The sequence below is a fragment of the Canis aureus genome, chromosome 4, assembly GCF_053574225.1.
Source record: "Canis aureus isolate CA01 chromosome 4, VMU_Caureus_v.1.0, whole genome shotgun sequence".
NCBI classification, from domain to species: Eukaryota; Metazoa; Chordata; class Mammalia; order Carnivora; family Canidae; genus Canis; species Canis aureus.
This window is the reverse complement of record NC_135614.1, coordinates 24,889,994-24,911,104: the sequence shown is the minus strand read 5'-3', so window position 1 is coordinate 24,911,104 and position 21,111 is coordinate 24,889,994. Positions and strand designations below refer to the sequence as shown.

The 21,111-nt window shown below is 36.8% G+C and overlaps 1 protein-coding gene across 11 annotated transcripts in view; it reads left to right on the top strand.

The window, feature by feature from the left end:
- MICU1 (mitochondrial calcium uptake 1) overlaps positions 1 to 21,111 on the top strand; it is a 248,921-nt gene that overhangs the window by 133,049 nt on the left and 94,761 nt on the right. For all 11 annotated transcript variants that reach the window (XR_013377818.1, XM_077894920.1, XM_077894916.1 and 8 more), the window contains one exon: positions 3,908 to 4,022. Coding sequence is in view for 8 of the 11 variants with exons in the window: in XM_077894920.1 (XP_077751046.1) it covers positions 3,908 to 4,022 (115 nt within the window). In the remaining 3 variants the exon portion in view is untranslated. The remainder of the gene's footprint in view (positions 1 to 3,907; positions 4,023 to 21,111) is intronic.

Below are 21,111 nucleotides of genomic sequence, written 5' to 3'. Positions count from 1 at the left end.
ACATACATATATATCAATGGAATGAGATTGAGACCCCAGAAATAAACCCATATATTTATAGACCATTGATTTTCAACAAAGTGTGAAGACCATTCTGTGGTGAATAGCCTCTTCCACAAATAGTGTGGGAGTCAACTGGATATTCACATGCAAAAGATGAAGTCGGATACCTACTTCACATTACATACAAAAATTAAAGTGGATCAATAACCTAAATATAAAAGTTAAAACTACCAAACTGTTAGAGGAAACGCAGGAGAAATCTTTATAACCTTGGATTTGGTGGTAGAGTCTTATGATATTACATCAAAAGCACAAGCAAATTGAACTTCATCAATATTTAGACATTTCGTGTATCAAAGGACATTATCAAGGTAGTAGAAAGACAATGCACAGAATGGAGAAAACATTTGCGAATCATACCTGATACAGGTTTTGTATATAGAATATATAAACAACTAAAAAAAAAGAAAAGCAAATATAAAGAACTTCTACAACTCAGTAACAAAAGGACAAATAACCCAATTCAAAACATAGGCAAAGGATTTGAATAGACCTTTCTCCAAAGAAGATACACAAATGGCCAACAAAAACATGAAACATGCTTAACACTATAAAGCACTAGGGAAATGTAAATCAAACAACAATGAAATACCACTTTACACCCACTAGAATGGCTGTAGTTTTAAAAAAAGATTTTATTTATTAGCATGAGAGAGATGAGGTGGTGGCATAGGGCAGAGGTAGAGAGAGAGACCCAATGCAGGTCTAATCCCAGGACCCTGAGATCGTGACAGGAACCAAAGGCAGATACTTAACTGACTGAGCCACCCAGGTGCCCTGGCTATAATTTTTTTAAAAAAGGAAAATAAGTGTTGATGATGGTGTAGAGAAATCGGAACCTTTGTACACTGGTAGTAGAAATTTAAAATGGTGCAGCTGCTCTGAGAAACATTTGGCCTAGAATTATGATATGACTCAGCAGTTCCATTCCTAGGCATATACCCAAAAGAATTGAAAGCAGATAGTCGAACAAATACTTGCACATGAATGTTCATAGTAGCACTGTTTTCAATAGTCAAGAGCTTGAAACAACCCAAATATCCTTTAGTGGATGAATGGATAAACAACTCATGGTACATATACAATGGAATATTATTTGCTGATTAAAAGAAATGAAGTACTAATTGATGCTTCAACATAGATGAACCTAGAAAACATGTTATGTGAAAGAAGTGAAACCCAAAGACCCACATACTGTATGGTTAAAATGGTGAATTTGTGTTACATAAATTTTACTACAATCAAAAATAATAAACCTTCAAAAGAAAAAACAAGGGCAAAAAAGCTGTTTTGGTTAAAGAGACATGACAACTAATGCCACTTATGAATGTTGGATTTGCATCTTGGCTGGGGCAAAAATAGTTACAAAGGAAATTATTGAAATAGTTAACAATTTAAAAGACTGGATTTTAAAAAAGACTAGATAATAGTATGTATCAGTATTAAATATCCTGGTTTATTAAACTTATACTATAGTATGTAAGGGAAAGTCTTTGTTTACAGGAAGTATATGGTGAAATATTTAAATGTAAAGGGGCATGTGTATTGAAGTTGCAGAGATAAAAAAATATTTACATAAAATGATAAAGCAACTAAGGTAATATATATATTCGTGGTGAATCTGAGTAAAAAGTGTACAAGGAAAAAAGTATGTAATTTCTTATATCGATCTTTCTACTTTTCTAAGTTTGAAATTATATCAAAATTAAAAATTACCAACAGAATTAGACTTATCTTTTTGACATCTTCTGAACAGCAGCATAGCTCAGATGATTGTTAGAAAAAATGTTAGATATACTTCTTTGTCTTAGCTGCCTCTTTTCACTCTCTCTGTCTTTAGACTTTTGTGTGTCTCAACTTCTGGATTCCAATATTTATTTATTGGCTTATTACAGTCTCTCTGTATAATCATTACATAATGCAAAGTACTCAGCTTTCATGTATGTTTATTCTAGTTAGTAATGTTATGCCTTTGGGAGCCTATTCTCTTTTTTTAAATTTTTTCTTATTCACATACATTATTTTTACGGTACCTTGGATACTATGAAAAATGTAATCCATTTGTTTCCCTTTTTTGATAAATTAAAATGTTAACTTCCCAGTGAAAGGCTTTGCTGCTCTAGTTCTCTTCCAGAAGTTTTTTTTTCGTCTGAAATTTGTATTCAATCTCTTGGTAGAAGATCAGGTGTGATATGAGATCTAACCTTAGTTTGAACACTTTGGACTATATGCTCATTTTTGTTGTCAGTTCAAAGATATAATCTCTAAATGCTGTCAAACAGGACCATGCTTTCTGTCCACCTCAGATAAGTCAAAGAAGTCCTAACTAGAACGTGCCGTCAGAACCTCATTGCTTGGTTAGCATTCAACTATGGACTTTTTACCTGATTATGCTTACTGTTTTATACAAATAAGCAAATACCCAGTAGGGGCTATTTTGGATAGGTTTATTGAAAAGATCATGATGATTCATTTGGTTCTTGTATTTTCAATTGGTTAACAAGTTTTCTTTCCTTTGTGGTGTATGGTGGCATCTTCACTAGACAGAGGTAACCTATTGGATAGTTGTATACCTGGATGCTGGTGTGGTGGTGCTTGTTGGTTTAGTTTTCATGATACTCCTCCTGAGGTTATGCTTGCAATGCTGCTTCTTATTTTGTGCTTGCATGACATTATTACTTTGACTGCTCTTTGTTGGTTTGGGTTCTTAAAACCTATTTCTATTTTTGGTACTCAGAATAATTCCTTGAATATCTTTAGTTGGTCCAGAACTTATGGAAATTAGTTCCAACCCTAACTCTTTGGTGGATCCTTTTCAGTTTTTGAAAATATCTTCAGTGTCACCACTAAGTTTATCATTTGGCTAGGAATTCAAAAAACAGGTAGCTTTGCTTAAACACACAGGAGGAGATGACTTACTTGCCAAACAGGCTGTTACTAAGGCTGAGAATTAACTCTTTGTGAGTTTTGTAGATTAAAGAAAATGAATATATACTTAGAATAAAATCTAAGTTATAGGAGAATTTCGTCAAATAGCTGAAACTTAGGAGCCTCCAGCAAGGTATTAGTAAATACAACTAAATTAAATCATGCCTAAATCTTAGTGTGCATGTCTGATTTGCCATTATCTTTCAGAGGAGCTGTTTGCTCTGCAAACTGTCCTACGTTCCAAACCTAAGATTCTTGAGGGTCTTCAGGTAAAAAGTAAATTTAGTATTTCAGAAATTAGTTTTCTGAGCATTTGTGTGGGCCTTGAAAATAGCTGCTTACCTCTTCATTTCTGATCACGAGTAGTATAGTTTTTCTTGGGCAATTAGGTGACTTCATTTGGGCAAATTATACTGATTGCATTTTTTTTGTTTTTTGTTTTTTTTTTTCCTACTTCATATGTCTCTACAGAAAAAGGTGGATTGTTTTTAATTTTGTTTTTTTACTTTTTGAAGTTTTTATTTTAATTCTAGTATAGTTAATATACTGTGTTATATTAGTTTCAGGTGTACAAGGTAGTGATTCAGCAATTCAGGTGGATTATTTTTAAACCCAGGAAACAAAACCAGTCCTAAAGTGGGTCAGTGTATGTCAAATAGCAGTTCATAAAATTAAAATTATTTTCTAGTGTTCATATTAAGCCAGTGTTGAAACCAACAAAATCATCTTTTGTCGTACAATTTTAATCATCTTAAAAACTGTAAAGGATCCATTAATTTGGAATGGCCATCAGAGAAATGCTTATCGATACATAGCATAAAACTGTCACATAAATGGCGATTCATCTCTAACTATTTGTGTTTTTATTCTGCTATATCTTCTTTTTATCTTTTTGTGGGACCCATACGTTTAATAGAAAATTGCCCAGGAACGAGAAAAATTTGCTGATGAAGGCAGTATATTCTATACCCTTGGAGAATGTGGACTCATATCCTTTTCGGACTACATTTTCCTTACAACTGTTCTTTCTAGTAAGTATAAACTTTTCTTTTTATTCACTTATAGGAGCATACAGGAATTAAAAAAAAAAGTTGACTAGAGGGGGAATCAAGACATGTTTGTAGAGTTCATGAATTATAAGTTACATATAGTTTCGTTTGTTTGAATTCTATATAACTTGTATATAGAACCACCTGAGAAAAGAGAAAAAGTATCAAAGTAAAGTGAAGAAAAAAAACAACTGTGAAGTTAAATCTGCTTTTAAGTGTTTGAAGCCCTATATTCTGTTGAAATAGATTATACATTGCCTGGTCCTATAGCCTTTATTAATGTTTCTACTTCCCCACTAAAACACATATTGATCTATCATTTCTCCATTAAAGGAGAAAATGCGCTTAGTTTTTCTGATTGTGTTGAATATTCACTTTTGAATCTTAGAGGATTACATCTTAAGACACAAAATTCAAATTTGACTTATTTAGAGCACTGATGAATTGCTGATTTCTTAAAGCTAAATTATTTGGTTGATAAGTATGCTACTCTATGTGGCTTTTTTTTTTAACCATTCAGACAAACAAATAAAAAAATATATGTTTCTAGCTTTTTGTGTATACTCTATTAAAATCTACCTAAATTGAACGAAAGAGATCGGATTTGTATGTTTGAAAGAGGTGATTCTAATTTATTTTTCATTTGTGACATATCAAACAAAAATAACTGCCTTTTACTTCCCTTCTCTAGGCTAGTCATCTGTAAAGATAAAACTTTAAGGTAGTTTTTAACAAATGACATACACAATACACAGTTCTGCCATAGATCTGACCACTCTTACTCTTCTTCCCTCCGTTGACAGAAAAAATGAAGAAATATAGGCTAATACGCCTTACCATAGCTGTCTTTGATACAAAAGTGTCTGAATAAATTCACATGGTGGTCCAGTGCTCTGACAATGTAGATAAACATCAATTTGTTATGAAGATCCAAAATAGTGAACTAAGTAAAAGAAAATTTCAAATCTTAAATTGAGTATTGTTAAAGTTAGTTGTTATTTTGGTAGGGTATGGTTTTCCAGAATTGACTTATCCTGTCCCACCGCTTCTTAGCTTTGTGATTAGGGGCAAGTCAGTGAACTTGTTCATCTGTTTTGTTTATAAAATGAAGATGACAATCATACCAAACCCAAATTACTTATTTGAGGATTATGAGATCATAAATATAAAGTACCTAATTCAGTGCCTAGTATTTAGTAGGTACGCAATCTCTGGGTTTTTTAATTCGTAATACCCCATCATAGAATGCTATTTCATATCTGATTTTAAAAGATCCATAAATCTTGTCAGTAAAAAAACAAGCAGAATTGGTAGGAGTTTTTAAGCCTTTTTTGTAACTTTAAATAGAATTTGCATTCAATAAGCATGATGTGGTAGAGTATTACATTTGATGAAGAGACCAACTTTGAGAACTGTACTAATCTTTACTATATACAGTGGCAGTAGTCCCCTGGAAATGTTTGTTGAGCTGAAATGAGATTTTAATTTGCATCCACTGCTCAGTCCTATTACCTTCATACCTTTCTAAGTATCAGAAAGACCACAGAACAGAACCTTCAGATTACCGAGCATGTTGTGTAACTCCTTTAATTCAGTCATTTTAGAGGAGGTAAAAGTCATACTGACCCTTAAATTCTGGAAACCACTTAAGTAGCTCTACTGGTCCAGGCACCTTTACATCTTGGTGGTCAGCTCCTAGCTTAAACGTAGTGGGTGATTTACAAAAAGTGCTTAGTATTATTACAATGTCACATACAGTTGACTCTTGAACAACACTGGGGACGGGAGTGCTGACATTCCCCTTTACCCCCCACTGTTAAAAAATCTATATATAACTTTTGACTCCCCCAAAACTAGTAGTCTACTGTTGACTGGAAACCTTACTAGATAACGTAAGTTCAATTAACACATTTTGTATGCTGTATGTATTATATACATATATATATAAAGTATTTTTATGATAAAGAAACTAGAAAAGAAAATGTTATTAATATAATCATAAGACAGAGAAAATACATTTACAGTATTGTACTGTATCAAAAAAAAATCACATATAAGTAGACACCCCCCCACACACACAGTTCAAGCCTGTATTGTTCAAGGGTGAATTGTCATTTCTATATTGTCAGGAATGAGAAAATATAATAAGAATATGATTTTAAGATTTTCTCTTTATATCAGTGGTTTTAAGCATTTTGATTATTATTATATGCCTCTAGTGTTTCTTAACCTTAGCATTCTTTATTGTTGTTGTTGTTGAACCTTAGCACTCTTGATGTTTGGGGCAGGATAATTTATTGCTGTGAGGGCTGTCCTGTGCATTGTAGGAGGTTTAGCAACATTCCTGGTTTCTACCCACTAGATGTCAATAGAACACTCATTCTCCTCTCACAGTTGTGGCAATCAAAAATGTCTTCAGGATTGTAAAATGTCCCCTTGGGGTTGAGGATGAGAAGGAATCATCCCTGGTTGAGAGCCACTGCCCTAGTCTGGGGCACAGTATTTTGTTTGTTTCATTTGTGTTATTATGTGCCTTGATGTAGTAGTCTTCATGTTTCTTATCTTGGCGTTCTTTAACTTTTTGCATCTATGGATTTATAGTTTTCATCCAATTTGGAAAAAAATTCAGCCATTATTTCTTGAGATACTTTTTTCTTCTCTTTCTTCTTCTTTGGAGACTTCAATTATATATATATTTTTTTCCCCTTACATCAACCTTATAATATTTGCACTACTATAATCTTCATTTTACAGGTAAGGAAATTGAGGCATATGGAGAGTTACAAACAAAAAAATTTGCTCCAAGTCCCAGAGTAAATAGATGATTCAGAGTTTGAACCTAAGCCAACTCCAGCATCTAGGCTCCTGTTGATTGGCTTTACAAGTCTGTGGTTACATGTTCAGCAGTGATAAGCCATAATTTATGTAGTGCCTCTTCCTTCTCTCAGGCTGGCTATGGGAAGGTTGGTCATAAACTCTCCTGTAGATAACAGGCATTTCAAGCATTCTTGTAATCCAAATGTTGCACATTGCATTGTCCACTTATCCAACAAACCATGGGAGGAAATGTGCTACAGGAATTACACTCAGATCAGTTCTTTCCCATGTCCTAACTTGCCTCTAGGGTGATAGGAAATGAGGCTCTCAGTGGATCATCTTCCTTGTGGTTAACAAAATTTCATTACAATCTAGACACAGTAAATGGTTCCCAAATCATCCTGCAGGAGAGAATACAATTCTTTAAACACCAAAAGATTTGCCAAGGAGTGATTTGGGACTAGGGGACATGCATTAGCATATTCATTAACCTATTATTCTGGTGGACAACAGGGGCTGTCCTGAAGATTTCCAACAGAAAACCAGCCACAGCAATATAAAACAGCCAGACAAGGCAGGACTATCATCAGTATTTCTAAGTAGCTGGTCTTTTTTCCAAAATTGATAAACTCAGTAGTAGTGTTCAAGAAATTGCCGTGATTTTGAAGAATATGAACCCTTTGCCCAAATGGATTGACATTTGGGACCTCTGTATACTTTAAAAACTCTACTGTGTTTAACTCTTTGAGGAACCTCCACAGAGTTTTCCAGAGTGGCTGTACCAGTTCACATTCTCACCAACAGTGCAAGAGGGTTCCCCTTTCTCCACATCCTCGCCAACATTTGTTGTTTCTTGTCTTGTTAATTTTCACCATTCTCACTGGTGTGAGGTGGTATCTCATTGTGGTTTGGATTTGTATTTCCCTGATGGCAAGTGATGCGGAGCATTTTCTCATGTGCTTGTTGGCCATGTCTGTGTCTTCCTCTGAAATTTCTATTCATGTCTTTTGCCCATTTCAGGATTGGGTTGTTTGTTTCTTTGCTGTTGAGTTTAATAAGTTCTTTATAGATCTTGGATACTAGCCCTTTATCTGATATGTCATTTGCAAATATCTTCTCCCATTCTGTAGGTTGTCTTTTAGTTTTGTTGACTGTTTCTTTTGCTATGCAGAAGCTTTTTATCTTGATTAAGTCCCAATAATTCATTTTTGCTTTTGTTTCCCTTGCCTTCATTGGATGTATTTTTCAAGAAGTTGCTGTGGCCAAGTTCAAAAAGGGTGGTGTTGCCTGTGTTCTCCTCTAGGATTTTGAGTTGTCCATTTTGAGTTTATCTTTGTGTATGATGTAAGAGAATGGTCTAGTTTCATTCTTCTGCATGTGGCTGTCCAATTTTCCCAGCACCATTTATTGAAGAGACTGTCTTTTTTTCCAGTGGATAGTCTTTCCTGCTTTGTCAAATATTACTTGACCGTAGAGTTGAGGGTCCACTTCTGGATTCTCTATTCTGTTCCATTTATCTATGTGTCTGTTTTTGTGCCAGTACCACACTGACTTGATGACCACAGCTTTGTAGTACAACCTGAAATCTGGCATTGTGATGCCCCCAGCTCTGGTTTTCTTTTTTTAATAGTCCCCTGGCTATTCGGGGTCTTTTCTGATTCCACACAAATCTTTTTTTTTTTTTCCACACAAATCTTAAGATGATTTGTCTCAACTCTCTGAAGAAAGTCCATGGTATTTTTATAGGGATTGCATTAAATGTGTAAATTGTGCTGGGTAACATTGACATTTTCACAATATTAATTCTTCCAATCCATGAGCATGGAATATTTTTCCATCTCTTTGTGTCTTCCTCAATTTCTTTCAGAAGTGTTCTGCAGTTTTTAGGGTATAGACCCTTTATCTCTTTGGTTAGGTTTATTCCTAGGTATCTTATGCTTTTGGGTGCAATTGTAAATGGGATTGATTCCTTAATTTCTCTTTCTTCAGTCTCATTGTTATTGGATAGAAACGCCCCATGACCCAGCAATTGCACTGCTGGGGATTTACCCCAAAGATAGAGATGCAATGAAACTCCGGAACACCTTCACCCCAATGTTTACAGCAGCAATGTCCACAATAGCCAAACTGTGGAAGGAGCCTCAGTATCCATCGAAAGATGAATGGATAAAGAAGATGTGGTATATGTATACAATGGAATATTAACCGACCATTAGAAATTTCAAATACCCACCATTTGCTTTGACGTGGATGTAACTGGAGGGTATTATGCTGAGTGAAATAAGTTAATCAGAGAAGGACAAACATATGGTCTCATTCATTTGGAGAATATAAAAAATAGTGAAAGGGAATAAAGGGGAAAGGAGAGAAAATGAGTGAAAATATCAGTGAGGATGACAAAACATGAGAGACACCTAACTCTGGGAAACAAACAAGGGGTAGTGGAAAGGGAGGTGGGTGGGCAGTTGGGGTGACTGGGTGACAGGCACTGAGGGGGCACTTGGCAGGATGAGTGCTGGGTGTTATGCTATATGTTGGCAAATTGAACTCCAATAAAAAAACTATGTATATATAAAAAAATAAAAAATAAAATGCTAGGCCCACTTGAAAGAATTAAAAAAAAAAAAAACTCTACTATGTTGTCCAAAATAAAATTTGACAGCTATGTATAGCAAATCCTTCATTTCCCTTCTTGATTTATAATTACTTCTCCTAAAAATAAAAACAAGAATACTGCTTTTATGAGGTTCGTGACTGGCTCAGTCAGTGAACCATGCAATTGTTGATCTTGAGGTCATGAGTTTGAGCCCCACATAGGGCACAAAGCTTACCTTAAAAGAAAAAAAAAAGGAGTAGACAACAATGTAAAAATAAAGCTGGAAACCCTTATAAAAAAATGAGAGAGAGAGAAAACAGCTTTTCTTTTCTTTTTTTTTTTTTAAAGATTTTATTTATTCATGAGAGAGAGAGAGAGAGAGAGGCAGAGACACAGGCGGAGGGAGAAGCAGGCTCCATGCAGGGAGCCCGACTTGGGACCCGATCCCAGGTCTCCAGGATCAGGCCCTGGGCTGAAGGTGGCACTAAACCACTGAGCCACCCAGGCTGTCCCAGCTTTTCTTTTAAAAAGCATGTTATATAAATACATACTACATACATAATACTTAAAAAGCATGGTATTGTAATTTCACCCATTAAATAGAGTCAATTCTTCATATTTAAACTTTTTAGAAGTTTTATTTTTTTTAGCTAAACAAGAATATCTTGGACACACACCCAGAATAACAGTCAATTTGGCAACAATTTCTTGTGCTTATAATCAACAATGGCATGTCTGTCTTATTCTTCTCTGTATGTGCTTTGGATAATGGGGGCCCTCTTTGGCTTATCTGAAACTAAACACCTTTAAAAGTTTTAAACACTGTCACACACACTCACACACACACACACACACACACACTTAAACATACATACCTCCTAAACCCCTTTCCTGTTTTATTTTTTCTCCTTGGCAATTATCAATCAGTATTTAACATTCTATACAGTTGATTTCTTTTTCGTAGGATGTAAACTACATGACAATAACCACAGGTTTATAATGATATTCACTACAAATTTGTAATGGTATTCACTATAGGTATATCTACTCTATTAAAGCATTGGGTAACACGGTAACAAAGCAAGAATGTAACTTTTTTTTTTCTCCAAAAGGAAGTTTAGCAAATATAAGGCTCAACTTTGCTGTTTATACCTGAAGTTGAGAACAATTCTTATAGCTATTGTCTTTAGTCTGTAGCCAGTACCAATGGAATGAGGAAAACATGTTTTTAAATGAATTTATTTCCACACAACTTGGCTTCTTATAATTTAGAATTCACATATTTGTATCCCCCCTTTATTCTTAATTCGTAAATTCTGTTGTTTTATACTATATTTCTGATGGTATAAACATATTTCTGATGAATTAACTTGAAGAATTTTCTTTATAAAAAAAAAAGATTGTGTATATTTATTCATTCATGAGAGACACATAGGCAGAGACATAGGCAGAAGGAGAAGCAGGCTCCTTGCAGGGAGCCTGATGCGGGACTCGATCTGAGGACCCCAGGATCTCAACCTGAGCCAAAGGCAGATGCTCAACCAATGAGCCAAACAGGCGTCCCTTCTTGAAGAATTTTCTCCATGAGCCTTAACATCTGTATTAAGTAGAATATTAAGTATTTAGCAAATAACTATTAAGAATTCTAGATTCGTTCTAGGCAAGAGAGATTGTTAATAATTACTATTATTAAATAATTTCTAAAAAGCCTCTAATCCTTAAAGTAGGTTAATAAAAATTGAATGAGACTATTGAAGCATGATTATTAATGGCTTCATTCTCTGCACTGACAAACTGCAACATTAGCTGATGGTCTTAAATCTTATATAGAAGTCAGAGATTTTTTTCATAACTAGGTGCAGAGAAAGGTCATCGGATTTATCTGGAATGCTACATAGCATTTATTGATTTGGATCATTTCTTGTTAATGCTAAAATTCATTTGATAATGATAGTATGACTTAGAATCTGGATCTTGGCCATTGGCAATTATGAAATATTTATTTTGTGCTCTTTGTCTCCATATGTGTTCTAACTGAAGTTATTAGCACTGTGGCCTAATAACATAAAGACAATTCTAGATAGCTTAAGGAAGCAATAATAAAAGAATGATAAAAGCTGGTTATTAAGCATCTTCCTTACTATTTACTGTTATCTTTTAAAACCCACCAGAGGGGATCCATGGGTGGCTCAGCAGTTTAGCACCTGTCTTTGGCCCACAGCGTGATCCTGGAGTCCCGGGATCAAGTCCCATGTCGAGCTCCCTACATGGAGCCTGCCTCTCCCTCTGCCTGTGTCTCTGCCTCTCTCTCTGTGTCTCTCATGAATGAATAAATAAATAAATAAATAAATACCACCAGAAAAAGCAAAAGCAAAAAATGCTACAGCATGTTCAGTACCTAGGAACAGACCTAATGAAAGTCAGGCATAATTCAGTGTATTCCGATTTGATTCCCTCTTTAAATTTTGAGCAATCAGTGGAGAAATTGAATAAGTGATTTCCACTTTAGCAGGATTTGATACACTGACAATTAAACCACATTCTCATTGTGATGCTTATTTTTCACAGACCTTATAAGAAATTACAACAGCATTCAAGTGACAGTTTATATTTTATTTCTCTTGCCATACTAAATTCAGCAACCGATCACAAAGTATGTGTGACTTGGTGCTAGTGGTGCTGATCATTGCCATTCCATCTAATGAACATGTTACAGAAGTTATAGGTGAGGGGTACTTGGGTGGCTCAATCAGTTGAGGGTCTGCCTTCAGCTCAGGTCATGATCCCAGGTTTCTGGGATCCAGCCCCATATCAGGCTCCCTGCTCAGCAGGTAGCCTGCTTCTCCCTCTCCCTCTGCCTGCTGCTCCCCTTGCTTGTGCACTCTGTCAGATAAATAAAATCTTAAAAAAATAATAATTATAGATGAAAATGTTTTTCAGCCCGAGTGATCTGTTGAAAATTCCAGCAAGGCAGCATATTGAGATCTATCAACAGATTTAAGGCAGTTACAAATCTTTTTTATTGGAACATCAGACTTGGGAAGTTACAGAGAAAATTTGATTTAGCTATTAATCTGTACAAGTTTTTTTGGGTCTAGGATTATCTGCCATTGCTAAATTGACATTATGAGTAAGACAAAGCAAATGAAAGGCGGATCTTATTCAGTGTTATTTCTGCATATAAGAGGTGTGTAGAATTTTAGAAATACTCACTTGCATGTTCTACAGCCAAAAGTGTTTCCTTATGTTGATTACCAGTAGCTTCTTTCTCTGGCATAACCTGTTTTTAAGGTTAATTTGTTGATTTTATACTAATGCAGCTTTATCAAAACAATAAAATAATGCTTTTAAATGCATCAAGTATTTATGATGCTAAATTCATTTTGAGCCAGTTGTACCTGAGAACACTGTGCCATTTCAATAACCCCACTGTTAGAGAAAGGTGAAGCATTTTCATCTTTTTATCAACAACCACATAGGAATTTTAGTTCAGATGAGCAAGAAATAAGTGATGTTTGTTTTTAACTCTCTCAGATCTGCATGTGACTCTCCTAGAGGATTAAAATGTTTTCTTTATCTACAAAAGGAAATTAATATTTTGGGAACAATTGCTTGAGATTTCTTCTGAGGATTCACAGAGCTAAGAGGAAAACAGACTAAAGAACCAAATTATGGCTTATAACAAAAAATAAGACCTAACATGTTTTGACTATATCTTGAGGATTTCATAATTTTACACTTTTAAGGAAACCAGTTCTTATTTGCCTTTTCACACATGTATTTTATTTGAATTGATCCATTTTCATTTTTTTAAACTAATAAAATTCTAATATTGACTTAAAATGTTACAGAAATCTGGTTAAGGGCACATAATGTCTCTAGTAAGTACTCTTTCAGGAAAAATAGTCAACTAGGGCTGTATTCTAAAGAAGAGGTTTTTGAATGAGGTAGTCAGGAGTGTTTTCTGTATGCCCAGTAGGCTGATGCTGCCACCACAATTATGTCTGCATACATTTTGTCCTGTCTTGAATGGCTTCTGTTGGCCTTCAGAGCTTTGTGGTACTTCTCCAGGGAGTCAGTTCTCTAGGATAACTGAGATTCAGGTAGGGGCTCCAGAAGAGAGAAGAGAAGAGGTTTCTCCTGGTCCTACTTCTCTCCTCCTGAGACCCTTGGGAAGGGAAGCCTTAATAAGCATTTGGTAAACCCAAAGGCTTCCCCCTTTCTTAGGTTACATTTATCAATGGGATAAAGTTCATGGAGCAAGAAAAATAAAACTACAAATAGGCTAAATTCTCTGCTTTCTAGAAAGTGCCCTCATGTATAAAATTATTTCTTTTCCTCCCTTCATTCTTCATATCAAAACTGCCTTTCTCTTAGCCTATTTCAGTTAGGATTTTGTTTTTTAAAACAAACATTAGAATTTTAAAAGAAATTTTTACATTGAGTTGTGAATCATAACAGCTCCAGAGATATTTTCAGGAAAATGCTTATTGAATATTCCAAAGAATCTCTGATTAAAGTTTAGAAAGTGGATATGGTATCACTAAATAATAACTCGAAGTAGGAACTATGTCATGAATGTGCTTTTGTATCCCCAAAGTACCTAGCACTGTATCCTACTAATACTGTTCATTCTAAAAATATTTGAATGAAAGGATATTTGGGATGTGACCTCTCTGAGTCCCTTTAAGTAGAAAGGAGATCCAGCCACCCATCCATCTCCATACCCTTGATAACAATGTGAAATAGACCTCAGTTTACTTTTTGACTTCAGTCATTCTTTTTTCCACTAGAATAGAGTACAGAAACTTTCCCAGATTTTAGCCTTTTATTATTCTTCTAACTTCTGTCTTATCCTCCTCAACCTCTATCCTGTCCTGTTTTTGTTCTCTTGGTAGTTGGGATGGCTCCATAAGAATTGAGTCCTTAATAATGGATGATGTTTAAAGATCTTTGTTTATGGTCCACGAGCCCCACTTTTTCACATTGTTTATCTCTTAGAAATTGGACTGGAATCAAATATATCTGTCTACCTCTATAGCTGTCCTTGCCCTAAAACTACAGCTTAATAGTGTTTGGTTATGCTTAGGCTTCATTCTCTGTTGTTTACCTGTTCCTGTAACAGGTTTACAAAATGCTTTATTTGTTGTGCTGGGGAATTTGAGGGTGCACAAGGAAATCAAGGCAAGAATCATGGTTGTCGCAGGATGGTTAGCTTAATCACTACCTTTTCTGAAGAAAATATTCAACACAGTGTCTGGCACATATTAAGTACTCTGTGTATATTTATTGGCTAAATAAGTATCTAAGAATTTTTCTGAATAGATGCTTTAGTATACATACTAAAAAATTTTATCTTGCTGCAAGTACCGTTAGCAGTCCTGCCTACTATTTAGAACTATTTCTAAATAATAGCTATTCTCAGGGCAGCTGGGTGGCTCAGTTGATTTAAGTGTCTGCCTTCGGCTAGGGTCATGATCAGAGGGTTCTGGAATCAAGCCCCACGTCAGGATCCCTGCTCAGTGGGGAGCCTGCTTCTCCCTCTCCTCCCCACCCACCCACCTGTTTGTGCTCTCTCCCTCTCTCTCTCCCACTCTCTCTTTCTCTGTCTCTCTCTCTCAAATAAATAAAATCTTTTAAAAAAAATAGTAACATGCATGTAAAGAAAATACATTCCTAACATAGAGCATAACCTTAGTCAAGGGTAAAGCACTGGCATGCCTCTCAGAATCTTGCTCTTAGGAACTCTTGTTGGAATCGAAGCTTTTTGACATCTCTGGCATTGAATACTCTTCTGTAACACAACTGTCAAATAACAGCGTAAGGAAGAGCAATTTAAATGAAAGACTGTTTCTGGCAGCTCTCAGAAGGTCATCTGGTAACTGAGGCTGAGATATAGCTCAAAGACTGGTTATGTACTATGAACTAGAAACCTTAACTATTTCTTCTCTGTAGGTGTCAACTTATAAATTGTTTCTTTTTTTTTGAGAATCAGGCCTAAAATGTATTTTCTAGAAAAGCAATAGTTAGAAGGAGTAAGTCTGTAATTCCTTGCTGAAGGAATTCAGATAATTTTTACAATCTTACGAATTTTTTAAACGCAGGTTCTTGACATGCACTATTACATATTCTTTACGAGGAAAAAAAAAAAAAACCTTGCCAATTGACATTAACTAAATCACACTGAGATGCATTAAGAATAAAGAGCTCTCTTTATAGCCATTGGAGAGTCTATATGTAATGTCAAGCTCTTGTAGTTTCTTTCATTGTTTTAGGATTTCCAAATAAAAGCCTAACTAAGTAAATGTGAATTTTAAGTCTGTTCTAAGAATATACATTATATTTTTTTTTTCATTAAGGCCAGAATTTATTGGGGCATCTGGGTGGCTCAGTTGGTTAAGTATCCAGCTCTTGATCTCAGCTCAGGTCTTGATCTCAGTGTAATGAGTTCAAGCCCTAAGTTTGGACTCCATGCTGGGTGTGGAGCCTACATTAAAAGGGGAGGGAGACACCTGGGTGGCTCAGTGGTTGGGCATCTGCCTTTGGCTCAGGTTGTGATCCTGGGGTCCAGGGATCAAGTCCTGTATTAGGCTCTCCGCAAGGAGCCTGCTTCTCCCTTTGCCTGTTTCTCTGTCTCTCTCTGTGTCTCTCATGAATAAATAAATAAATTTTTTTAAAAAAGAATTTACTGGAGTAAAACATGGGTCTTCTAATCTGATACTTCAAGTAAGTGCTGCTAGGAATAGCAACTTAACTCCTACTCCCTACCCTCTGTGTTCATGGTGTCCTGACTACCTTCTCTGACTGACTGTAGCCTAGAGCTATACAAAGTACAGGCATAAAAAAACAAAAACAAAAACACAAAGTACAGGCATCATGGCTCTTCCTTGCCTCTTGGGCAGCTTTATCCCCCATCTGCCCTATAGGTAGACTACCTTAATAGTCTAGTTTTTGGGCTTAGTCATCAAAACTACATGAGGTAAGTGAAATTTTTCCTGAGATCACTCTCAAAGGTGAAGTCCTTTACCTCTGAGAAACTGGGATAAAGATTAGGTTTGATTACCTCTTTTAAAGGGGCAATTAGGGATCCCTGGGTGGCGCAGCGGTTTGGCGCCTGCCTTTGGCCCAGGGCGCGGTCCTGGAGACCCGGGATCGAATCCCACGTCGGGCTCCCGGTGCATGGAGCCTGCTTCTCCCTCTGCCTGTGTCTCTGCCTCTCTCTCTCTCTCACTGTGTGCCTATCATAAATAAATAAAAATTTAAAAAAAATAAATAAATAAAGGGGCAATTAGTTGTTGCTCCCCTTATTGACTACCAAATTCTTTTTTAAAAAATATTTTATTTATTTATTCATAAGACACAGAGAGGCAGAGATGTAGGCAAAGGGAGAAGCAGGCCCCATGCAGGAAGCCTGATGTGGGACCTGATCCTGGGACTCTAGGACCATGCCCTGAGCCAAAGATAGACACTCAATCGCTGAGCCATCCAAGTGTCCCTTGACTACCAAATTCAAAACCATTTGAATCATTCAAAACTACAAGAGCTTGACATTACATATAGACTCTCCAATGGCTATAAATGTGCATCAGAATTAACTACTGGAATAATACTTAAATTTAATTGACCATATAGTATTGGTGAAAGCATAAATTATTGACATACGTTTTTAGAATCTTGACAGTATTTATCAAACATTTTCAAAAATGTTAACCCTTTAGCTTAGTGATTTAATTTCTCCAAGTCTAGGCTAATAAGATGATCACGTGTATAATGATGTTGATGGTCAAAAAATATATTGCAAAGAACTCAAATATCAAACAGATGGTTGAGCAAATTACAATAAATCTATTCAATGATTTTTAGTATAGCACATAATGTTATGTATGTAATATGGAGATTTATTAGCATAGAAAAGTGTTCACATGGTTTTGATAAGTCAAAACATACATATTGCATGATTCCATTTTGGGAAAAGAGAAAAATATGAATGTGTGTTTGTATATGTATTTAAAAATAGTTTGAATATTTGTTTTTCTGATCTGTGTCAAATCCTGTAAATTCTACCTTGAAATAATCCAGAATCCCACCATCTTTCACTGTCCTCTTTTGTGTCTTGGATTATTTTAGTACCTTCCTAGTTGGTCATTCTTTTTTCACACTTGCTTCTCTACAGTCCATTCTTAATATGGAAGCCAGAATGATTTTGTTAATTCAAGTTGTTTCAGCACCCAGAGGTAAAAATATTCAAAGCAGAGCATTATTTTATCTTAACACCATTGTTCTCACAGATAGGGTCATCTGTCTTCTTGTTTTCTGTAGAATTCATTAGGAAATCCTTCCCTGGCCTTTTATAAATCTGTTTTGTGCACAGCTCTCTAGACTTTTCACTAGTGGAACATTATTAGTTAGACACATAAGGCTTCCTTCTTTCCTGGGTTCTTTCTACAGATGGAAGGAAGCCCTTATATCTGTATCAAGACAGATTGAGGGGAAAAGACTGGTCTTCAGTTTCAAAGTGACTAAATTCTCTGCCTTCTAAGAAATTCGTCATCCAAAAAAAATTACTTTTTCCCTTTGTTGTACAAAAGGAATACAGACACACCCTATTACTGGTACTACATATTTAAACGTAATCTACTAGGGCAGCCCAGGTGGCTCAGTGGTTTGGCGCCGCCTTCAGCCCAGGGTGTGATCCTGGAGACCCGGGATTGAGTCCTGTGTCAGGCTCCCAGCATGAGCCTGCTTCTCCCTCTGCCTGTGTCTATGCCTCTGTGTGTGTGTGTGTCTCATGAATAAATAAATAAAATCTTAAATAAATAAATAAATAAAATCCACTATAGTGGAGCAGTTCACAGGGAGAAAAGCAGCAAAATTACCCAGTTTCTATCTTTATACATTTAGCAGAAAAAAATGTGCTTAGTTGAATCAGATACAGCTGGAATGCATCATGGAAAGGACTTTAGGAAAAAGACATTGCCCCCATAACTCCCTATAAGTACAGGGATGGGAAGCAGGGAATATCCAAGAGGCTAAATGACAATAAGAGCATTCTGGTTGACAAAGTGATCTTGTTAGAAAGGGAGCTTTCACTCCATGGATGATAGCAACCTCTTCTTTCATTGAGCTGATTCAAATCTACAAAGCCAACTTTGTGCTAAGCTACCAGAGGGAAATCTGTATTTGACTCTCCTCACCCTTCATTCCAAAAGACAAAATTGCCTTTCTCAAAATACAACAAATTTAGGTTTTAAAAAATTAAATCCGGGGTGCCTGGCTGGCTCTGTCAGAGAAACATACAACTCTTGGTCTCAGGGTCATGGGTTCAAGCCCCACATTAGGTGTAGACCAATTACTGGGAAAGATAAACTTTTTAAAAAATTAAATCTTCAGATTGAATGAATTCACACTAAATCATAAATGACCTATAAATTCCTATAAGAATTCTAGAAATATTTTCAACAAGATGTCTGTAGGTCCGTAAGATTTCCTAAGTAATGGGGTTCATATAGTGGGTATAAGTAGTCATGTAATAAGATCCTTGGTGATAGGAATATGACCTGATGTTGAAATCCCAGAAACTTCTGTAAAGAATGAAGATCCAGAAATGGATTCACTAGAGTGAGGGTTCGACTTAGTGATGTCACAAAGAGAAGGAAACAGGAGAACCCAGCCTCCATCCCTCCCAATAAAGGTCAACAATTTGATGGCTATCCACAAACAAAAGCAGCTCTAGGAGAGCTCTGTACTCTACTTAAGAAACTTCAGCAGAAACTTCCCACACAGAAAGAAGGAAAAACAGCTCCATTTGCCTGTGCCATCTTATTGCCCAAGTCAGCTTTGCTCATCACCAAAAGGAAACTTCACTTCTAGAAAGAATTCCCCTCACTGAAAATGGAAGATTGAAATGACCAACCAGCTTCCCGAGCCTTTTAGGACTCTGCACAAAGGACTTGCTTCAGTTTCATCCCACTCAGAAACAAGCAAAATTGAGATGTACAGGCCAGCCCGGGTGGCTCAGCAGTTTAGCGCTGCCGCCTTCAGCCCAGGGCATGATCTTGGAAACCCGGGATCAAGTCCCATATCAGGCTCCCTGCATGGAGCCTGTTTCTCCCTCTGCCTGTGTCTCTGCCTCTCTCTGTGTGTGAATAAATAAATAAATCATGAATAAATAAGTAAAATCTTAAAAAAAAACTGAGATGTACAGAGTTGGCTAGGAATAGGGAAATAAGGTAGGGGTACCACTATCAGTCATAATGTGAGAATGACTGGGATTCCCAGTGATCTGCTCTGTAGAAGACCCCAGCAGCTTTGGCCACTGAAGATACCAATGGCCAACACAGCTACCACATACTTCCTGCAGATTTCACTGGTTTTCTTCCCAGAAATATTCATATTCACTGATGCCAGCCCCCCTCCCTACCCCATTCTCCACTGAAGCCGGGACATCCACCAGCAGCCAGCCCAAGCCTGAGGCTATACAAATACAAGACTCCAGCCTAGACCCCTACAGCTGATCCCCACCTGTGTGCTGGTCTCCTGCCCTTCACTGGCCTTCATTGCAGTGTTTACACCTGTGACAAGATCCTATAGCTATGGAAGTACATGCCAGTAGCCAAGGTCCCTACAGCTGTTTGTGCGTGTAGATCTGGCCCTGTCTCGTGTCACTGGCCTTTACCGCTGGGATTGCCAACTAATCCCTTCACCTATGTATCTGCACGCCCCTGTGCTGACTCGAGACATTCATTTCCACTGTTGTGCACCCATGACAAGATCTAGCAGCCACAGTAGTGCAGACTAACAGCCAGGGCCACTACAGCTGCCAGTGTGCCCACGGTTGGCCCTGGCTTTATTGCTTACCCTAGCCCCACCACTATGTGCATGTTTGCAACTGGTCCCTGCCACTACACAGGCACCTACAGCTGAGTATGTGCACACAACTAGCTCCAGCTACCACCACTGTCTGCCCTAATTCCTACCTGCTAGACCTGGAGGTGCTGCCCAAGGACGCCAACTGCCATTGTAGCCTCTGCAGATCCTCTGCAGTTGTTTTAAAGGCCTACACAGTCATCAGTACTACAGATCCCAGCATTCTGAGCCGATGAGTCACCACCACATCTGGACCCAGAGCCGCCACACACCCCTACACTTGGCACCCTTCACCAGCAGACCCAGAGTTTACAGCACACTCCAGTATGCCCCACCCTCAGTAAAGGCCTCCCTTCACACAAGTAAGCCCATGAAGTGGAAAAGATAACCACTTTTTCAAATGCACAGATACCTACTCAAAGCAATAGGGATTGTGAGGTAGCATGGAATCATTTCACTAAAGAAAACTTCCAGTAACAGACCACAAAGAAATGAAGATAAAGGAATTATCTGATGAAGAATTCAAAATAATTGATACTCTAGAAATGCTCAGAAAGCTGCAAGAGTACACAGATAAGGAACAAAATCAGAAAAACAATAGAAAAATGAATTTAGCAAGAGATATAAAGAATCAAATTTTGAGCTGAAGACTATAATGACTGAACTGAAGAATTTGATGCAAAGAGTTCCAGCAGACTGGACCAATCTGTTTGGACCAGACAGAAGAATACTTTCAAATGAGCTTGAAGATCTCATTTGAAAGTATCCAGCAGGGATGCCTGGGTGGCTCAA